Here is a 21,293-nt window from a genome sequence, read left to right as displayed (position 1 = left end):
CTGCAGATGAAGCAGACCGTGGCCCAGTGGCCAAGAAGGCCAAGGGCATCGTGGCCTGTGTCGGCAGCAGTGGGGGCAGCAGGAGCAGGGCAGTGAGCGTCGCCCTGTGCTTGGCAGCACTGCGGCCACAGCTGGAGTGCTGTGTGCAGCTGTGGGCCCCTGGGAAGCAGAAAGTGATAGAGGGGCTGGAGCGTGCGCAGAGAAGGCCACGGGAGCTAGGCAAGGAGGTGGAGCACAAGGCCTGTGAGGAGGTGCTGAAGGAGCTTTAGCCAGGAAATGGGGAGGCTCATGAGGGACATTCAAACAGACTTCCATAGATGCCTACCTGGCCATGCTCACCACAAGGGCTTTTTCCCTTATAAACATCCACTCTCTGCATCCAAGTGTTTAGACACATGTAGAGCTGACACTTCCATCTTATTGTTGGTTGCTTTCCTAGGAGGAGAACCCTTCTTGAGTTTCTAGTTTTCCAGCAATCATGGACGCTTCTGCACTATTTTCTGGCCCTTAACAATGCAATGAAAGAGAATCTGAAGCCTTTCTGGTTTTCCATGTCTACCGCTGCCGTCGCAAAGGCCTTGCTGTCTCTTTCCGACTTTTCAGAGCTTTCAAGTACTATAAGCTGTGTTTTGCATAGACAATGTGGCTTGCTTATAGCAGACAGGAAGGAATATTGAATTCCTAGCGATGTACTCATCTGTTGAATTTGCCAATTTCAATCTGGTTGGAGTGACTTAGAATGCCTATGTCAACAGAGCAGATGAGTTCTCCTTAGCAGGTGTTGCTGTAGATGCGAGAGGAAGTCAAGTTATAAGCCCTAGGTAACGGCTTAACCCTATGATTCCCTCTTGCCACAGGTGACAAGACCAAGAGCTGTCTTTCCTCTGGCTCTCTCTCCAATTGCTGAAGAAGCCAAGGAGGAGGAAGATGAGCAAGAAAAACTGAAGCGTCCAGCTGTGGTCACATCACTGCCTGCTCGGACCAAAAGAGTAAGTGACCATTCTGGGGGTGCTGTCTTGAGTGCAAGGCAGAGGTGCAAGTTTCTGAGCATCCAGCACTTGCTGTTGCTGGCTGAGGATGCTGAGTGCTGGAGTCCTGCACGACGTAGCCATTTCCTGTGGGCAGTGACAACAAGAAATTGGCCTATGAGCTGTCGTGCTAGGGCACTGAAGAGCTTGGAGCTGCGGCTGAGCATCTGGCTGCTTGGCTTAGGGAAGGTGCTTCTTTGGGCTTCTGCGATGTTATGGCCAAGGCCACACGTGTTAGTGCTGGAGGTCAAAAGGCTCTGTTGGGTTTTGTTTCCTCGTTTTGGAAAGGTGTCTTTGGCTTGTGGAAGTGTTCTGCAGTTTTCTTGAGTGGTTCCTCACTTGTAGAGTCTTTGTTGACCCAGCTGCCTTCTGGCTTTTGCTCAGGTTCAAGGAGATGTTTGTGTTGTCCATGAAGCTGTGGGGAGCCATTCTTGTGTGTGGCCAAAGAAAGGAACCAAGGAGTTGCGAAGCCTCCTTGTGAGGCAAACAGCAGAAGGGGCAACTCTCTGTTGATCACTTTTGGGCTGAAGTCTGCAGCTTTGGCATGTGCCTTGGAGGCCGGAGAGGGGGTGAAGCTGCAAGTCCTTGACAGCTGTCTTGTGTTGCTCAGAAGAGGAAGGCCATCTTGAAATGGTGGATGCTGTATTTGAAGTCAAACAAGCAACTTTTTAGATAAGGAGCTGTGTGGGTCAGAAGGAGGCAGGGTTGCTGCAGGTCTGGAGAAGCTGCAGATGAAGCAGACTGTGGCCCGGTGGCCAAGAAGGCAAAGGGCATCGTGGCCTGTGTCGGCAGCAGTGGGGGCAGCAGGAGCAGGGCAGTGAGCGTCGCCCTGTGCTTGGCAGCACTGCGGCCACAGCTGGAGTGCTGTGTGCAGCTGTGGGCCCCTTGGAAGCAGAAAGTGTTTGAGGGGCTGGAGCGTGCGCAGAGAAGGCTACGGGAGCTAGGCAAGGAGGTGGAGCACAAGGCCTGTGAGGAGGTGCTGAAGGAGCTTTAGCCAGGAAATGGGGAGGCTCATGAGGGACATTCAAACAGACTTCCATAGATGCCTACCTGGCCATGCTCACCACAAGGGCTTTTTCCCTTATAAACATCCACTCTCTGCATCCAAGTGTTTTAGACACATGTAGAGCTGACACTTCCATCTTATTGTTGGTTGCTTTCCTAGGAGGAGAACCCTTCTTGAGTTTCTAGTTTTCCAGCAATCATGGACGCTTCTGCACTATTTTCTGGCCCTTAACAATGCAATGAAAGAGATTCTGAAGCCTTTCTGGTTTTCCATGTCTACCGCTGCCGTCGCAAAGGCCTTGCTGTCTCTTTCCTACTTTTCAGAGCTTTCAAGAACTATAAGCTGTGTTTTGCATAGACAATGTTGCTTGCTTATAGCAGACAGGAAGGAATATTGAATTCCTAGCAATGTACTCATCTGTTGAATTTGCCAATTTCAATCTGGTTGGAGTGACTTAGAATGCCTATGCCAACAGAGCTGATGAGTTCTCCTTAGCAGGTGTTGCTGTAGATGCGAGAGGAAGTCAAGTTATAAGCCCTAGGTAACGGCTTAACCCTATGATTCCCTCTTGCCACAGGTGACAAGACCAAGAGCTGTCTTTCCTCTGGCTCTCTCTCCAATTGCTGAAGAAGCCAAGGAGGAGGAAGATGAGCAAGAAAAACTGAAACGTCCAGCTGTGGTCACATCACCGCCTGCTCGGACCAAAAGAGTAAGTGCCCATTCTGGGGGTGCTGTCTTGAGTGCAAGGCAGAGGTGCAAGTTTCTGAGCAGCCAGCACTTGCTGTTGCTGGCTGAGGATGCTGAGTGCTGGAGTCCTGCAGGATGTAGGCATTTCCTGTGGCAGTGACAGCAAGAAATTGGCCTTTGACTTGTCATGCTGGGGCACTGTAGAGCTGGGGGCGGCGGCTGAACATCTGGCTGCTTGGCTTAGGGAAGGTGCTTCTTTGGGCTTCTGCGATGTTATGGCCAAGGGCACATGTGGTAGTGCTGGAGGTCAGAGGGCTCTTTTGGTTTTTTTTCCCTTTTTGGAAAGGTGTCTTTGGCTTGTGGAATTGTTCTTCAGATTTTTTGAGTCGTTCTTCACTGGTAGAGTCTCTGTTGACCCAGCTGCCTTTTGGCTTTTGCTCAGGTTCAAGGAAATGTTTCTGCTGTCCTTGAAGCTGTGGCTGGCCTTTCTGGTCGCGTGTAGCCAAAGAAAGGAACCGCGCAGTGTCGAAGCCTCCTTGTGAGGCAAGCAGCAGAAGGGGCAAGTTTCTGTTGATCACTTTTGGGCTGAAGTCTGCAGCTTTGGCAATTGCATTGGTACCTGCAGTGGGGGTGAAGCTGCAAGTCCTTGACAGCTGTCTTGTGTTGCTCAGAAAAGGAAGGCCATCTTGAAATGGTGGATGCTGTATTTGAAGTCAAACAAGCAACGTTGTGGATGGGGAGCTGTGTGGGTCAAAAGGAGGCAGGGGTGCTTCAGGTCAGGAGAAGCTGCAGATGAGGCAGACCGTGGCCTGGTGGCCAAGAAGGCCAAGGGCATCGTGGCCTGTGTCAATGGCAGTGGGGGCAGCAGGAGAAGGGGAGTCAGCGTCGCTCTGTGCCTGGCACCACTGCGGCCACAGCTGGAATGCTGTGTGCAGCTGGGGGCCCCTGGGAAGCAGAAAGTGTTTGAGGGGCTGGTGCATGTGCTGAGTAGGCCACGGGAGCTGGGCCTGGGTGTGGAGCACAAGGCCAGTGAGGAGGTGCTGAGGGACTGAGGGAGCTTTAGATTGGACAGGGGAGGCACATAAAGGACCTTCAAGCAGAATTCCTTAGATGCCTACATGACAGTGTTCACCACAAGGGCTCTTTCCCTTCACATCATCCTCTCTCTGCATCCATGTGTTTTAGACACAGGCAGCGATGACACTTCCATCTATTTGTTTGTTGGTTTCCTAAGAGGAGATGCATTGTTCATTTTCTAGTTTTCCAGCAATCATGGATGCTTCTGCACTATTTTCCAGCTCTTATCATGCAATGAAAGGGATTTTGAACACTTTCTGGTTTTCCATGTCTGCTGCAGCTGTCTCAAAAGCCTTGCTGTCTCTTTCCTACTTTTCCATTTGAGATCTTTCTAGACCTAAAAGCTGTGTTTTGCATAGACAACGTTGCTTGCTTCTAGCAGATTTCTTAGCAATGTAAAGATCTGTTGACCTGGCCCATTTCAATCTGGTTGAAGTGACTAAGAATGCCATTGCCAACAAAGTTCATGAGTTCTCCTTAGGTGCTGTTGCTGTAGATGCGATAGGAAATGAAATTATACGCCCTAGGTAACAGCTTATCCATGATCCACCTCTTGCCACAGGTGCCAAGGCCAAGAGTCCTCTATCCTCTGGCTCTCCCTCCAATTGCTGAAGAAGCCAAGGAGGAGGAAGATGAGCAAGAAAAACGAAAACGTCCAGCTGTGGTCAAATGGCCGCCTGCTCATACCAAAAGAGTAAGTGCCCATTCTGGGCTGCTGAGGTGCAAGTTTCTGAGCAGCCAGCACTTGCGGTTGCTGGCTGAGCATGCTGAGTGCTGGAGTCCTGCAGGATGTAGTCATTTCCTGAAGGCAGTGACAGCAAGAAATTGGCCTTTGACCTGTCATGCTGGGGCACTGATGAGCTGGGGTCTGCGGCTGAGCATCTGGCTGCTTGGCTTAAGGACGCTGCTTCTCTGGGCTTCTGCAGTGTGACGGACAAGGGCGCATGTGGTAATGCTGGAGGTCAAAAGGCTCTGTTGGTTTGTTTTCCCCTTTTGGAAAGGTGTCTTTGGCTTGTGGAATTGTTCTGCAGTTTTCTTGAGTCCTTCCTCACGTATAGAGTCTCTTTTGTCCCAGCTGACTTTTGGCTTCAATAAGCTGCAAGGAGATGTTTGTATAGTCCATGAAGCTGTGGCAGGCCTTTCTTGTTGCATGTGGCCAAAGAAAGGAACCGCGCAGTGTCGAAGCCTCCTTGTGAGGCAAACAGCAGAAGGGGCAAGTATCTGTTGATCCGTTTTGCCCAGAAGTCTGCGGCTTTGGCAATTGCATTGGTACCCGCAGTGGGGGTGAAGCTGCAAGTCCTTGACAGCTGTCTTGTGTTGCTCAGAAGAGGAAGGCCATCTTGAAATGGTGGCTGGTGTACTTGAAGTCAAACAAGCAACTTTGTGGATGGGGAGCTGTGTCGGTCCGAAGGAGGCAGGGGTGCTGCAGGTCTGGAGAAGCTGCAGATGAAGCAGACTGTGGCCCGGTGGCCAAGAAGGCCAAGGGCATCATGGCCTGTGTCAGCAGCAGTGGGGGCAGCAGGAGCAGGGCAGTGAGCATCGCCCTGTGCTGGGCAGCGCTGCGGCCACAGCTGGAGTGCTGTGTGCAGCTGTGGGCCCCTTGGAAGCAGAAAGTGATAGAGGGGCTGGAACGTGTGCAGAGAAGGCCACAGGATCTGGCTAAGTTAGTGGAGCACAAGGCCAGTGAGGAGGTGCTGAGTGAGCTTTAGCCTGGACAAGGGCAGGCTCATGGGGGACTATATAGATGCCTTCATGAGACTGCTCACCACAAGGGCTGTTTCCCTTTCCAAACGTCTGCTCTCTGCATCCAAGTGTTTTAGACACATGCAGAGATTACACTTTCATCTTGGATTTTGTTGGTTTCCTAGGAGGAGAAGCCCTGTTCATTTTCGAGTTTTCCAGCAAGCATGGAAACTTCTGCACTATTTTCCGTCTTATATCATGCAATGAAAGGGATTCTGAACCCTTTCTGGTTTTCCATGTCTGCCACAGCAGTTGCAAAAACCTTGCTGGATCTTTCCTACTTTTCCATTACAGAGCTTTCACGAAATAAAAAGCTGCATTTTGCACAAACAACGTTGCTCACTGAAAGCAGACAGGGAGGAGTAATGAATTCTTAGCAATATATAATGATCTGTTGAATTGGCCCGTTTCAGTCTGGGAGTAACTTAGGATGCCATTACCAACAAAGTTGATGAGTTCTTCTTAGCAGATGTGGCTGTAGATGTGAGGGGGAATCAAGTTATAAGCCCTAGGTAATGGCTTATCCCTATGATTCCCTCTTGCCACAGGTGACAAGACCAAGAGCTGTCTTTCCTCTGGCTCTCCCTCCAATTGCTGAAGAAGCCAAGGAGGAGGAAGATGAGCAAGAAAAACTGAAGCGTCCAGCTGTGGTCACATCACCGCCTGCTCGTTCCAAGAGAGTTAGTGCCCATTGTGTGTGGTGCTGTCTTTAGTACAAGGCAGAGGTGCAAGCTTCTGAGCAGCCAGCACTTGCTGTTGCTGGCTGAGGATGCTGAATGCTGGAGTCCTGTATGATATAGTCATTTCCTGTAGGCAGTGACAGGAAGAAATTGGCCTTTGACCTGTCATGCTGGGTGGGGCACTGAAGATCTTGGGGCGGCAGATGAGCATCTGGCTGCTTTGCTCAGGAAAGCTGCTTCTCTGGGCTTCTGCGATGTTACGGCCAAGGGCCAAGTTGTAGTGCTGGAGTTCAAAGGGCTCTTTTGGTTTGTTTTCCCTTTTTGGAAAGGTGTCTTTGGCTTGTGGAAATGTTTTTAAGTTTTCTTGAGTCGTTCCTCACTTGTAGAGTGTCTGTTGGCCCAGCTGTCTTTTGGCTTTTGCTAAGCTGCATGGAGATGATTGTGCTGTCCATGATGCTGTGGGGAGCCATTCTTGTCTCAGGTGGCCAAAGAAAGGAACCGCGCAGTGTCGAAGCCTCCTTGTTAGGCAAACAGCAGAAGGGGCAACTTTCTGTTGATCCGTTTTGCCCAGAAGTCTGCAGCTTTGGCAATTGCATTGGAGCCCGCAGTGGGGGTGAAGCTGCAAGTCCTTGACAGCTGTCTTGTGTTGCTCAGAAGAGGAAGGCCATCTTGAAATGGTGGATGCTGTATTTGAAGTCAAACAAGCAACATTGTGGATGGGGAGCTGTGTGGGTCAAAAGGAGGCACGGGTGCTGCTGTTGCAGGTCACCTGAGGATGAGGCAGACTGTGGCCCGGTGGCCAAGAAGGCCAAGGTCATCGTGGCCTGTGTCAGCAGCAGTGGGGCAGCAGGAGCAGGGCAGTGAGCGTCGCCCTGTGCTGGGCAGCGCTGCAGCCACAGCTGGAGTGCTGTGTGCAGCTGTGGGCTCCTGGGAAGCAGAAAGTGATTAGGGGCTGAAGTGTATGCAGAGAATTCCACGGGAGCTGGGCTGGGGTGTGGAGCACAAGGCCAGTGAGGAGGTGCTGGAGAAGCTTTACCCTGGACAAGGGGAGGCTCATGAAGGACCTTCAAGAAGACTTCCTTGGATGCCTACATGACAGTGCTTACCACAAGGGCTGTTCCCCTGCCAAAAGTCCCCTCCCCGCATCCAAGTGTTTTAGACACAGGCAAAGCTGACACTTTGATCTTATTGTTGGTTGGTTTCCTAGGAGGAGAAGCCCTCTTCATTTTCTCTTTTTCCAGCCAGCAAAGATGCCTCTGTACTACTTTTCTGGCTCTTATCATGCAATGAAAGGGATTCTGAACCCTTTCTGGTTTCCATTGTGTCAGCAGGAGTTGCAAAGGTCTTGCTGGCTCGTTTCTTCTTTTCTATTTTAGAGCTTTCAAGAAGTAAAATCTGCATTTGCAGAGACAATGTTGCTCATTAAAAGAGCCAGGAAAGAATATCAAATACATAGCCATATTCTATTCTGTTGAATTGGCCCATTTCAATCTGGTTGGAGTGACTTAGAATGACATTGCCGACAAAGCTGATGATTTCCTTTTAGCAGATGTGGTTATAGATCTAAGGAGAAATGGGGTTATAATTGATGGGTAATAGCCTGTCCGTCATGCTTCTCTCTTGCCACAGGTTACAAGACCAAGAACCATCTCTCCCCTGCCTCCCTCTGCTCCTGGAGAAGAAGCCAAAGATGAGGAAGCTGAGCAAGTCAAATGGAAGCGTCCAGCTGTGGTCACACCACAGGCTGTTCATTCCAAGAGAGTAAGTGCCCATTCTGTGATGCTGTCTTTAGAGCAAAGCAGAGGTGCAAGTTTCTGAGCAGCCAGCACTTGCTGTTGCTGACTGAGGATGCTGACTGCTGGAGTCCTGCAGGATGTAGGCATTTCCTGAAGGCAGTGACAGCAAGAAATTGGCCTATGAGCTGTAATGCTGGGGCACTGAAGAGCCCAGGGTTGCAGCTGAGCTTCTGGCTGTTTGGCTCACAGAAGCTCCATCTCTGGGATTCTGCGGTGTTATGGCCAAGGGCGAATGTGGTAGTGCTGGAGGTCAAAAGGCTCTTTTGGTTTGTTTTCCCTTTTTGGAAAGGTGTCTTTGGCTTGTGGAATTGTTCTTCAGATTTTTTGAGTCGTTCTTCACTGGTAGAGTCTCTGTTGGCCCAGCTGCCTTTTGGCTTTTGCTCAGTTTCAAGGAAATGTTTCTGCTGTCCTTGAAGCTGTGGCAGGCCTTTCTTGTTGCATGTAGCCAAAGAAAGGAACCGCGCAGTGTCGAAGCCTCCTTGTTAGGCAAACAGCAGAAGGGGCAACTCTCTGTTGATCACTTTTGGGCTGAAGTCTGCAGCTTTGGCAATTGCATTGGTACCTGCAGTGGGGGTGAAGCTGCAAGTCCTTGACAGCTGTCTTGTGTTGCTCAGAAGAGGAAGGCCATCTTGAAATGGTGGATGCTGTATTTGAAGTCAAACAAGCAACGTTGTGGATGGGGAGCTGTGTGGGTCAAAAGGAGGCAGGGTTGCTGCAGGTCTGGAGAAGCTGCAGATGAAGCAGACTGTGGCCCGGTGGCCAAGAAGGCCAAGGGCATCATGGCCTGTGTCAGCAGCAGTGGGGCAGCAGGAGCAGGGCAGTGAGCGTCGCCCTGTGCTGGGCAGCGCTGCGGCCACAGCTGGAGTGCTGTGTGCAGCTGTGGGCCCCTGGGAAGCAGAAAGTGTTTGAGGGGCAGGAGAGTTTGCAGAGAAGGCCACAGGATAAGTTAGTTAGTGGAGCACAAGGCCAGTGAGGAGCTGAGGGAGCTTTAGCCTTAACCACTGAAACCTTGTGAGGGACCTTCAGTATCTCCTCTGTGCATTCAAATATTTTACCTACTTTTGGAATTGGCTTTCTTCTCCTTATTTTATTGTGATTTTTTTGCTTTGCCTAGAGGAAGTGTCTTGTTCATTTTCTTTTTCTCCCAACTAAACTGCTTTTCCTCTTTATTTCCTGCCATTTTACAGTACTCGGACTGCTACAATTTTTTATTCCAAAGTGTCACTTCTCGTGAATGCAGTATATTTTTGCATGAGAACACACCGTTTGGTACAGGGATGTTGATGCAGAAGAAGCTTTTGTGGCTCCAGGCCTTCCAGCATCCCTTTGAACTTAAGAGTGCCTGTGACTTTCTGTAGACAAGGAAATCAATGTGTGTTTTCTTTGGGAATTGAGCAGGAGATCAATGCCCTTGCATTCCAGCTGCTCCTCAGAGATCAGAGGAGCTGGTAGGGGCTGGCCTTTATTTCTTTTTATTGCTTCCAGCCACTTTAGCACCATCAGTATTGTCGAGTCCAAGAGAAGAACTTGCTCAAGCACAGATGCACAAAGAGTGCATTTCCCAGTGCAATGCTCTGGGTCTGATCACTTTCCATAAGGACCTGCACACTCCAGATTCCCCAAGAGTGTGCTTTATTGAGCAACTGGAGAGCAATCTCAGGATTGCTGCTGAGCGGGGCACTGGCTACCAAGTTTTGATGTGTGTAGCAACAGAGAGGTCAGAAAATAGAGATTATAGTATAGAGATCTGTCTGTCTATCTATCTATCTATCTATCTATCTATCTATCTATCTATCTATCTATCTATGTAACATTTACATAATTGAATCTTCCCGGCTCTGGTCCAAGGCAGTTGGAGGTGCAAAGGTCACCTAAAGCATCCCTTTCAGGAGAGAATTAGAGACACATTCCCTCCACCGATTCTGAGCAGGCAGAGATGTTTCCCCCTCCAGATAGGATGTTTTTTTCCCCCCTCAAAGTTGTTTTCCTCCTCTGGCCTCTTCTGCCCTGAAGTCTCCAGTTAACTTTTTAGATTGCTGCCTGTCCTAGAGAGGTGGAACAATTCCACGTTTAGCTGGTGTTCAGTGACTCTGGTCATACATGCCATGCATTACATGACACATGGTTTCCTTCACTGGCCTCCCCAGGGCTGTGTAAGTGCATTCGTTAATGGGGCCTTAGCAGAGTCTCTTTTACTGCTGGTCAGAATTCTCAGTTGACAGCAGAGGGAGAAGAAACACCTTGGTTCTCTTCCATATACTGAGGTGGCCATCGAGGCTCTCTGACCTCCATCAGAGATCTGTGCATGCATCCTCATCTTGTGAATGACCAGGTTTTCTAACAAGAGTGTAGATGTCAGAAAGGCAGGAATGCTGGTGCAGGCCTGAAAAGAGCATGAACTCCAGAAGTGTGTCTCACAAGGGGTGAGCTCACACAGGAAACCACCTGCAGAGCCAGGATGGAGCTGTGCGACAGGGCGGGCTGACAGTCACTACTGAAAGACAAACAGGACATGGCAGAAGAAGAGGGAGGCCCTCACCAGACCCTTGAGTAATGCCACACCTTCCCTGTCAGCTGCCTGAGAGGCTGTTGGAGCTTCTGTCCCAGGTGGCCTCTAAATGTAGGGCCAGGGTCACTTTGGAATCTGTGCTTCCCCACGGGCAGAGAATGACCCAGTAGAGCAGCACAGTGCTTTGGGAACATGAGAGCCCATCAGTCCTTGAGTCTTGGCCCACAAAGGTTGTATGGAAAGTTAAAACCCATCTTCTCTTGCTTTCTGTGCAGGCCCTTCTAGAGAAAGAGCAGGAGCAAACTGCTTCATCAGAGATGCCACGCCCGTCTCAGGGAGAGCTGTTCCCAGCCCGAGAGCAGGAAGAGCAGCACAGGCAGCAGGTGGAAGAGCCAGAGGAGAATGGCCAGGTAAGCCTGACTGGCCAAGTGACAGCAGGAAGGGCAGGAAGAGGGGCATAAAACGGAGCTCTTGGGACTGAGGAGGCCAGGAGTCCCACAGGCACTGGAAGCACAGAGCCTTGGAATCTGCAGAGAACAGCACTGGGACAGGAGGGTTACATTGGAAACAGATGTGGGTAGGGAAGCAGAAAGAAGTGGCTGAATAAATGTGATTTTGAGGCTGCAAGAGGAGAAAGCTGAGCTTGATGGCAGCTCCCAGTCACTTGCTCTGCACTTGTGTGTACAGAACATCAAGGCAGAGCCACAAGCAGAGCTGCCCGAAGCTCAGAGTGACATCATGGCATTGAAGAGAAAGAACAAGGATGACATGAGAAGAGTTCAAGAGGAGAATCTCAATCAGCAGAGGGGCGATCAACAGAACCAGGTGAGTGAAAGAGTGGCAGCCACTCCACTCATGAAACATCCTCTCCCTTCTTGTTTACTGACTAACAAGGACCATGTGCAGGCAGAGCTGCAGGATTCGGAGGCTAGCAACAAGGTAAGGGAGAAGAGGCTGGAGGAAGAAATTAAAATCATCAGAGATAAAGCTAATCGCCTCTCTCAGTCTCTACAAAAGCAAGTGAGTGAAAGAGGGATAGCCACTGCAGTCACCAAACCGGTGGTTTCTGCCCTTCTTGCCTTTCTAGTACAGAGCAGCAGGGAGTGGGGTGATGCCTCTGAGTGCCATCCTGCTGTCGTGTGTATTACAGTCACTCTGAAGGACATTTCCTGGTGTGTTGAATCCCCACTGCTGCCCTGGATGGTTGGACTTGTCCTTTGGCCTTTTGGCCAGCAGTCATCTAAATTGATTCCTGCTTGCCTGTTCTGCTCTCCTTGTTTCTTGAGGTGTTTTTACAGGGGAACATGGTGACCCAGATGGAGGATTGAAGCAAGCTGTCTGTATCCCCTGTCAATCTGTTCTTTCCCTTTCCTCACAGTCGGTGACTCCTGGCTGACAGGGACAAGCTGTAGTCTCTGACTGCTTTGTTCTGTTTGATTTGAGGTGCAAGTGTTGACACCTCACCGGGCAGCCTGCAAAGACTTCCAGCGAATGTCTGGCAATGAAGGGCCCCAAGTTTGGCATGAGGCACAGGAACAGTGCCCACCAGAATTGCTACAGGACCAGCACATCATGGGCTCTGAACCTGCTGCCGCATCAGCATTACCTCGAGGAAGCCCTTCTGTCAAACCTGGGAACTCGAGCTCGGGCAGTTCCTTCGTCTCTCCAAAACAGCAGACTGAGAAGGGGTACCTGGAGATGCTGGGTACGTCTGGTGTGTTTCTTGTCTGAGGGACAGTGTGTTGTGTGCAGGTGTCAGCACAGCTGTACCGAATGCTCCTCCTGAGTTTGGTGTCACAGGGCCATTTAGGACTCCCCAGAGGAAGTGCTGTGCTCCAGGGCAGCGAGAGAGCGCTCTGGGTGTTCCTGCTGCCTCTGAGGGCACCTGGGACTGGCTTGGGTTTGTCTGAGCTTCCCTCTCTGCTAAAGGCTGAAGCAGGGATTGTTCTTGGATCAGCAGAAGGCTGTGACCTAGCAAATAATCCAGGCAATTCCTGTCTGTTAGTGGCCAAACTGAATGGAATTTTCAGCTTCCTAAATCCTCCTTAGACTCCTGACTTCCAACCAGTCATCAGAGCAAAAAAACCTCACAGAAATTGACTGGTTTTGGATTTTTGTCTTTTTGGCTGGGTTTTTTTTTTTGGTGGGGTGTTTTTGTGTTGTTTTTTGTGGGAGCCTTTTGTTTTTTGTTTTTGTGAGGGTTTTTTGTGGTGTTTTGGGGTTTTTTGTTGTTGACTTGTGGGTTTTTTTGCTGGAGTTGGTTTTTCTCCAACCTGAAGGAGCCCTTTCTCCCCACATCTTGTTGATGCCATTTTTGTGACTTACTGTTACCACTACTACATCTGCAGTTTATTTTCATGAGAATGCTGTATTTTTGTCAATAAGAACTACTTTTGAAAGAACATCAGGTTACAGGACAAATAGAGAGCAGGAGGTGTTTTCCATGTGCCCGCAAAGAAAAAAACAGATACTTTTATAACAACCTGTATTTATTCTTCTAGTTTTATGCTTATCAAGATGTGTCCAAGAGACACATCTAAGTGATGTGATCAGATTAACTGGAGGCATTTCTCAGGAGAGAGCCTCCAGCCCACCCACATTATAGTCCTCAGATCCATGGCACTTTGTCATACCTGATTCCCACTCTTTCCCATGACTGTTGCAATCCTACCCATTGGCCAAAGCCCTGCTCAGATCAGTCTCTAGGAAAACACATCAAGTCCTTTGTGATTCTGCAGCACAACTCAATGAGTCTGCTTCTTGCCCGTAAGAGCTGCCAGTGCTGTGCTCTCAGATAAGACCTGGTGGGGCTGAGACCAGAGCCCCGTGGATTCTGTGTCTACCATCACCTGTTGGGACAAAAAGGGCATTGATCTGCACCTCAGTGTGGCTGATCTCAAAGCCCATCCTGTTGTGTCCTGAATGGGGGCAACAACTTGTATGGGGCTCAGGCTGGCTGTGGCTTCTTCTCACTGCTTGTCAGTGCTCATGCTTGGGCTTTGCCAGACTTGTTGTGCTGGCTGCCCTCTCCCGGAGGGCTGGTGGGACTGCAGAGGCTGGAGCCTTCCTTAGCTGGGAGAGGGGCACCTTTGAGCTCAGCCTGCTCATAAACAGGTGAGGGTCCTGATGCTGAAAGCCTTGTTGGGATTGGTAATAGCATGAGCTGCTCTGGTTTACAAATGGAAAGGAATTCTTTTGGCAAACTGCTGAAAGGTGGAGAAGATGTCCTTCTCTCCTGGAAATGCATCTCCCTGTGCTTTGTTTCCTGTCAAGAGAACTCTACAAAGGATTGTACAAAATCAGTCTCTCAGCCGTCTGCACTGCAGGGCTGCCTGTCCTATTGACGTTGGATGTTGTTACCCAGCTGACCACAAAGGGCTCAGAGCACCAGACAGTGGGGCTGCCCTTTGTATCTCCTGGAAGCTGGGATCTCTGCTTTAAAGTCAGCATCTTGCATTTTGTTTCCCTCAGGGAGAATGGTGAATACGGAAAATCCTGCAATGAACTACACTGAAAAGGAACATATTGGCAGTGGGTGAGTCCAACCACAGTTACTCCTGCACAACCATGGGCCAGGTGTTTTTCTGGTGGAATGTCTATCCAGCGTGAAGTCAGGCCAGCTGCAAACATGTTCACACACTGGGGACAGATTCTCCCATCTCTCGGTGCTGCTCCGAATTTGTGTGTGTGCTCAGAAGGCATTGTCAGACACACCTCCATGCTGCCGAGGTCTTGCCTGCATCAAGGAACAGGACCTGGAAGATATCCTTGTCTCTCAAGTGTGGGACAGCTCTGTGTTAATTTCTTTAGCATTTTTGTATGTCTCAAAATCATACTGCCCCACTAATGATAAAAGAAGAAACTTGCTTGCCAGAAAGAGCAACCTACCCCCTATCAAAGCTGTGAGATAACAGTTCCCAGGAACATTTCTTTCCCCTGGTTTGTGGAAGGAAACAGTCTATGGTCAGGATAGGAACCCACCATTTAGAAAGTGAAACGCAAGAGGAAAGAATAAACTCCCTTTAGAAGTTGAACCCCAGCGCTTCATGAACAGGCCCAGTGCCCATGCACTTGAGAAGAGCATACATCATCTGCCTTCTGGCAGAGCCCTCCTGCATCCTGCAGCTTTTAGGTATTTACAGCAGAGATCTCCTAAATGGGCTAACTTTCACTCTAGGAGCTAAACAGCTTCTCCTTTCTCTGCTTCTGTTTCATTGCTAGGAGTTTTGGTCATGTGGTTAGAGCACTCAACAATGCCACAGGAGGAGAGGTAAATGTCAACAGCCCCTGCAGACTCTGATGCTCTTGAGGGCCTTCCCCTCTGGGGGGTGGGAGCTGTGGCTGGAGCTTTGGGTAGAGCTGTGCTGAAAAGGCACAAGAAGCACAGACTGGTGCCAGCCCATGAAATACGTTTGGGACTTTGTCCTCCTCAGCTGCCGAAGAAAGGCACGGAGGGCAGCGGTTCCTTTCAGAGAAGGAGGCGCTCACTCGCTCTTCGTTGCCAAAATAAAGGTGGTGCCTTAGAGCACCTCCCTGCTCTTTGGGGCTACAGCTTCAGAGTCCTGAATTCTCATTTCTGGCTGCCAGCAAATACATCTGAAAGTTACTGGGAGTTCCTTAGCCACCTGCAGTGTGCACTTGGGAACTGCACGTAGGGAGAGATCTGCAAGGTGTCCCTAAAAGCCCTAAGCCCTGCCCACAGCCCAAGATGTATCCACCGAGTATTAAGGCATAGATTACTTCTTCTGAATCCCATACAAAGCAGCAGAGAGTATGGTCAGAGGTTTGGGGGTGATAGCTGAGACACCACTGTTTCCAAGTGGACAAGGCAAGATGTCAGTGGCCCCATGTGTTCTGGAACTGCCCCCAAGGAAGCAGAGAAATGGGCTGTTGGAATGTCAGCTCCTAATTACTGCAGTGCCTAATCACAAGGCAGTTTGGCACAGCTCAGCTGTGTCATTGCAAAATCACTTGCTCCATGTGTGTTGTGGTCTCATGCCACCAGCTTCTCAGGTTACTGATTTTCAATGTCATTTTAGGTGGCCATAAAGAAAATAAATCTTCAAGGACTGCAGAGGAAGCAACTAACAGTTAATGAAATCATGATCATGAAGAGGAATAGGAGTCCCAGTGTTGTGAATTATTTAGACAGGTGAGAGGTCATGGTCTTATCCCATGGATGTGCATTTACATACAGCAAACATGAGAGGTTAAAAACCCACTTTGGTCAGTGGCAGGAAGTAGAGCTGTTCATTATTACTTATTAATATTTCTCTATTCATCTCCAATGGATTAGAAGAGAGTGCATCTTGTTTGCATGGGTTTTCCCTGGAACGCTTGAAAATTATTCCAAAATTATTCAGAACCTGGATCAGCTGTATCTTCTTAAGTCAGTATCCTCAAAATTCACTGCCTTCCCATTTTTTGGGATTGATTTTTTAAAGTTTCTTAAATGCTAATGAACCATCCTAAAGTGGATTTCCCTTAGATCGTTGCCCCTCTTTGCCATGGTCATGCATGCCAGGAAGACTACGTGCTTATTTCCAGAAATACCAGGTGTGAAAGGCTTTTTATCTGGGCTGTTACTAAACTGCACTTTTCACTTGCTGCCCATCTAAGACATCTCCTTTTTCACAGCAGTGCCTTTCTCCTCCAGACTGCACAGATTGTAAACAATGCACAGCTGAGAGGGAATGTCTATTCCTTTGATTCTGTCCTAGTCCCAAAGGGACCTGGAAACAAGAAACCCGGAAGTAAAAAATCAATGTAGCCATGCATGTTCATCTCCACACCCTTGTTTCCTTCTTTCAGCTATCTTCTGGGTGAGGAACTCTGGCTGGTTTTAGAGTACATGGATGGAGGCGCCCTGAGTGATGTCATCAGTGAGACCTTCCTGTCTGAAGAGCAGATGGCAGCCATCAGTCGGGAGGTCAGCAATCCCATCTGTGCTTCCGAGGGCTTGGGCAGGATTGTCTGGGAAACAGGGGCTCAGAGCTGGAGTGATTTCATGTGCCAGACTTTGTTTCTGTGTGGCTGGTATGCTATGGGCAAGTAAAAGCATCTCAAGTGAAACGCCTGCCAGTGCCACTGCACTCACTGTACTCAGTTCTTGTACTCTTATTTCCTGCTGTTGTACTCTAGCTCTGCCTCTTGTATTTGCTGTTCTCCATCTTCCTAAACTTTTGCCTGTCTTCACTGCATTCCTTGCCTGTGACAGCAAAGGTGCTCGTGGCAGGATTTGAAACGAACAGCAAAGAAAAAAGAGAGACTCGTTTTGCTCAGTCCTCAGCTAAAAAGGAGTGCAGCTAAAATGCTGTTTGCTTCTGAGCACATGCACTGCAGCAGCAGTCATCCTGGCTGGTTTGCAGGGGACAGTCTACTAGAGCAGGTGCTGCTGCTCTTTTAAAAAGCTGACATGCCTTTCCTTAGAAAGGTCTTGCTCTTCAAGTGCTGGAGCAGCAAGCTCTTCCTCTCAATGACACTGTGTTCTGCCACTACTCCCCTTTCCCCTGGAGAGGGAATCTTTTAGATTCTTTGTTTCCTTTCCTGTGTGATGAAATGACATCACTAATTTTTGCCCTCCTCTCTCTGTTTTCTCTCTCAGTGCCTGCGAGGACTGGATTTTCTTCACTCGAACCACATCATCCACCGAGATGTGAAGAGCGACAACATCCTTCTCAGAACAGACGGCTCTGTCAAGCTAGGTCGGTATGTTCTTGGTCAGGTGCAGCGTTCCAGGGATGGGGGCTGTGAGGCTGCTTTGAGTGATGGCCAGCTCCCCAGAAATGGAGCTGGTGGTAGTACAGGGGCACTCGCTGTGAGCTGGTGACAGGGTTGACACATGTACAGAGGTATGACAAGGAACCAGCAGTCAAGAGTGGCGTTGCTCTGTGAGCGTCCCTTCCAGAGGGAGGGAACTACAAGTCTAAAGCTTCCAAAGAACAAAAGCCACTGCTGGAAGCAGTGAAAAAACGGGGCGCTTTTTAAAGTCACCAATGCCAGGACATTCAGCAGCACATTTCCAAACTTCTGCTGGGGAATTCTTTTGTTGGTTTCCTAATTGCACAGAATTAAAATCAAACCAGTATTTTGCTTTCTCCTCAGCTGATTTTGGCCTCTCTACTCAGCTCACCCCTGAGCAGAATAGACGGTGCACGTTAGCCGGGACTCCTTGGTGGATGGCGCCTGAAGTGGTGACAGGTCAACCATATGGCCCCAAAGTGGACATATGGTCTTTTGGAATTGTGGGAATTGAAATGGTAGAACGAGAACCTCCTTACTGCAACCAAAGTCCTGCCTCGGTAAGGAGCAAATACTCTCTGATCCCGCTGTCTTTCTCACCTGCCCCATGTCCTGCGTGCCATTGGACAAAACCCCATTGCCATCTGCTGGAACTACTTCCACCAAGGTCCCCTCCTAAGAATGTCCCTGCAACACATCAGCATCTGCTGTAGTTTTGGTTGCATCAGGTGGGGGAACTCAAGCCTTGCCACATGCAAACAAACTCCATTCTCAGGCAACACTTGCCTTTGGGTTATAAGTGGTTCCACTTCTTTTGTCTGTGGAGATGGCCCCAGTAACAGGAAACAAGCATCTTAGAATTGCTATTATCTTTCCAGAAGTGAAAGAAGGAAACCCAAATCCAAGAAAGTTTCCAAAACTGTGGTTTTTAGAGAAGAACATAACCCACGGTGCAGTTTCTTCTCACTGGGAAACATGCCTGAAACCTGGGCATGAAGGTGTGAAGGCCACAGGGTCTCTTCTGCTTCTTGTGCAGTGCTGCTGAAACACTGAGAGACCATGTTTCTCTCCTAGCCCAAGCCAAGTTCTCCACGTCGCCAAGCTCTCCACATCCCCAGACAGAGCCTGGGGATGTGGAGAGCCTGCCAAAACCTGCCAGTGTTTCCTGGCACTTTCTGGGATGAGCCAATCATTAATATATTGACTTGAGGAGCCAAATAAGCAGAGGGTGACCATAGGGATGGCACCTCTTCTTCTTTTGACCATGACAATTTTTTCTTTTCCACATAATGGGAAGCAGAATTTTTCAGACTGCTGAGGGACAGAGCTGCAGGTGGCTCCTGTGTGCCCAAGCAGGCATTTTCATCCCAATACATTTGCGCAGGCATCTTAATGACTCTGTGTTGAATATGAGATTGTAAATGTTTGTTTCCTTACCTGGGGATAAACAGATGGATTTCCTTTCTTCCAATTAATATTGTTTTCAAGAACAACACAAAAAGCTTGATGAGTTCTATGGCACGAGTGCTTAAGGGACCAACAAGCACTGCAGAGATACCTTTCATCTACTAATCCTTGAAAATTAGTTATCATAGCAAAGTCCCTTTTTCAAAAAGCCTCTCAAGCTGGTGTGAATCCTCAGAGATGCAAATGTGCTTTTGCTGATGTAGTTCCCACTACCTAGGTCAGTCAATGAAATCAGCTGCCAAGGCAAGATCTGTGGGACGGTGGAAAAGCTGTGGTTGCATCGGGGTTTGGGGTTTTGGTTGGTAAAGGAAAGTCATCTCTGGGTCTCTGCCAGGGCAGAAACTGTCACTGAAGAAGAGAGGTTAAACAAAGACATGTGGCAGAGCACCTAGAGATGTGAAAGCAGCAGGGCGAGCCTCGTGTTTCCTTCTTCTGCAGGCTCAACGCCTTATAGCCACAGTAGGGACCCCAAAGCTGCGACATCCCAAGCTCCTCTCAGCTTTGCTGCGTGACTTCCTGAGCTGCTGCCTTCAGAAAGACGAGGAGGAGCGCTGGTCTGCCATAGAGCTCCTGCAGGTAAAGTGTGAAGGGGCTGCAGGTGAAACAGGGTCTGAGGGATGGGCTCCTCCTCGACTGAAGTCCAAGGCATCAGATGAGCCCCCTTCCTTCTCACCTCCACTCTTGGTGCTCTACAAATGAAAATGGTGAGGAATCCTAGACTGGGCTGGGCTGGCAGGGTCCTGTAAAGGTCCTCTGGTCCAAGTGTCTTGCAATGAGCAGGGACATCTTTAAAGAGATCAGGTTGCTCAGAGCCCTTTGCCACCTGACCTGGAATGGTTCCAGGGAGGGGGCACCTACAAGCTCTTGGGACATCTGTGCCAGGGTGGCACCATGCTCTGAGTAGACAAGTTCTTCCTTAGACCTGCTCTGATAAGATCTCCTTTGTGTTTAAAAATATTCGCCCACATCCTATTCTAACTGGACCTGTAAAAAAAGGTGTCCCCCACTTTCTTCAAAGACACTCTGAAGTCTTGGAAAGTAGCAAAAAAGTCTCCCTGGGCTTGTTCTTCATAAAACTGAATATCTCCACCTCTCTCTGCATTTCCTGAAAGGACAGGTCCTCTGTCCTCTGTTTCTGTTGCCCTCTATTGTAATTTGGTTGGGTGTTCAGTTTTATCTAACGGCAAAAGAATTGAAGTAGAGCAATGAGGGTAAGGAGACATGAAATGATGGTGAAGGAACCCAAGGAAGCCAGTCCTGGCCTAGCAGTCAGAGATTTGGCTGTGGGCAGGAGGGGCTGTGGGGGGCTCACTCTGAGCCTCTGAGGGGCCCTGGTTTGCTCTCCCCAGCCCACCCTTAGAGGTTTCTGGCACGCAAACAGGGACAGCTGGGAGGGACTTGTCCCAGCCCCATCTGCTGCCTGGCATGCTCAAGCAGACGGGAACTGCCCCAGGGTCACTGCCAGGTTTTGGCAGAATGGGAACTGCAGGACCCAGTGCCACTGGGCTGGCCCTGCTGGGAAGGAAGGTGCCATCCAGCACAGGAGGGGCATGGCATGGAAAGGTAGACGCTGCTCTATCCCCCTGTGGAAATCAGCACGGTGCCTGTCTTTCAAAGGCAGGGGCCTACGTGAGTCATTGGAGTATCCTGAGAGGAAGAAACCCCAGGGACAGAAAGCACCATTTCTAGAGTACTGGCAGGGCAAAAATCCCAGAGAGATGAAGCCATCACAATAAAGAGATGGGTGGCATTCTGGGCCAGGTTTGCCTGTGATGGCAAGGTCCTGCACATGACAACTGGAGAGCTGATGGTCCCATTGTTCTACTTTCTGGGTCTTTTTATGACCCAGAGGAATCCTGATTGAGTCTGTGAAGCACTGAGCTTGGAAAGTCCTGGTTCACTGTTCTTTGTTGTTTTGGTTTTTTGGTTTTTTCCCTATGGACAGCATCCATTTGTGACTTCAGCCAAGCCAGCATCTATCCTGTCACAACTGATCAACTCAGTCAAGAAGAGGAAGAAGAATTAGGAGACGAGAAAGTTACACTCATGTCAAGATGTTATCTCCAAAGGCAATTTACAGTAGCATTGTAGAGTAGAATTCTAGAGTAGGACTGTTGAAGAGTTTTGTACATTAGGATTATAGATTAGGATTATAGAAGAGGATTATATATTAGGATTAATTCAATAAAGTAATTCAATAAAGTTTCTGAAACTTCAACTCATTTGGAAGATTTCCTCTCCTTCTGACCCCTTCAGAAAACTTCCTTCTGAATTACTAGTTGTTTTTTACTGGTGCTAAGTCACACAAATGGCTTCTTTAGTATGGTTTGTAAATGGAAAAGGCTCGTCTTCATTCATTCTCTCCAGACCATACTGCCTTTGGAATATGGCCCGCTGGCTGGTTTTTGCCTAACTTTGGTATTTCTAGTTGAGGCAGAAAGGGCAATGGCATTTGCAGGAAAAAACCAAAGGAGCGGGGCAACCCAAACACCCTGTGCAGATGCAGGCATTGAGCTGTGACTCGAGAGCATTTGGGTTCCTGCCACTTGGAATTGGATC

General features: G+C 49.2%; 2 protein-coding genes across 2 annotated transcripts in view; both read left to right on the top strand.

The window, feature by feature from the left end:
- Positions 1 to 11,922, top strand: part of LOC132342045 (serine/threonine-protein kinase PAK 1-like) — a 39,823-nt gene extending 27,901 nt beyond the window's left edge. Inside the window, exons 8-11 of the mRNA XM_059874230.1 lie at positions 7,851 to 7,982; positions 11,214 to 11,351; positions 11,433 to 11,546; positions 11,905 to 11,922. Coding sequence (XP_059730213.1) covers positions 7,851 to 7,982; positions 11,214 to 11,351; positions 11,433 to 11,546; positions 11,905 to 11,922 — 402 coding nt within the window. The remainder of the gene's footprint in view (positions 1 to 7,850; positions 7,983 to 11,213; positions 11,352 to 11,432; positions 11,547 to 11,904) is intronic.
- Positions 11,923 to 12,098: 176 nt separating this feature from the next.
- Positions 12,099 to 21,293, top strand: part of LOC132342044 (serine/threonine-protein kinase PAK 1-like) — a 38,099-nt gene continuing 28,904 nt past the window's right edge. Inside the window, exons 1-7 of the mRNA XM_059874229.1 lie at positions 12,099 to 12,231; positions 12,279 to 12,292; positions 15,566 to 15,678; positions 16,338 to 16,455; positions 17,131 to 17,230; positions 17,631 to 17,827; positions 19,173 to 19,310. Of these exons, the coding sequence (XP_059730212.1) occupies positions 12,099 to 12,231; positions 12,279 to 12,292; positions 15,566 to 15,678; positions 16,338 to 16,455; positions 17,131 to 17,230; positions 17,631 to 17,827; positions 19,173 to 19,310 (813 nt within the window). The remainder of the gene's footprint in view (positions 12,232 to 12,278; positions 12,293 to 15,565; positions 15,679 to 16,337; positions 16,456 to 17,130; positions 17,231 to 17,630; positions 17,828 to 19,172; positions 19,311 to 21,293) is intronic.

This window comes from Haemorhous mexicanus, chromosome Z, assembly GCF_027477595.1.
Source record: "Haemorhous mexicanus isolate bHaeMex1 chromosome Z, bHaeMex1.pri, whole genome shotgun sequence".
Classification (NCBI taxonomy): Eukaryota; Metazoa; Chordata; class Aves; order Passeriformes; family Fringillidae; genus Haemorhous; species Haemorhous mexicanus.
Note: the sequence above shows the minus strand (reverse complement) of the source record. Positions and strands in the feature narration are given on the sequence as shown.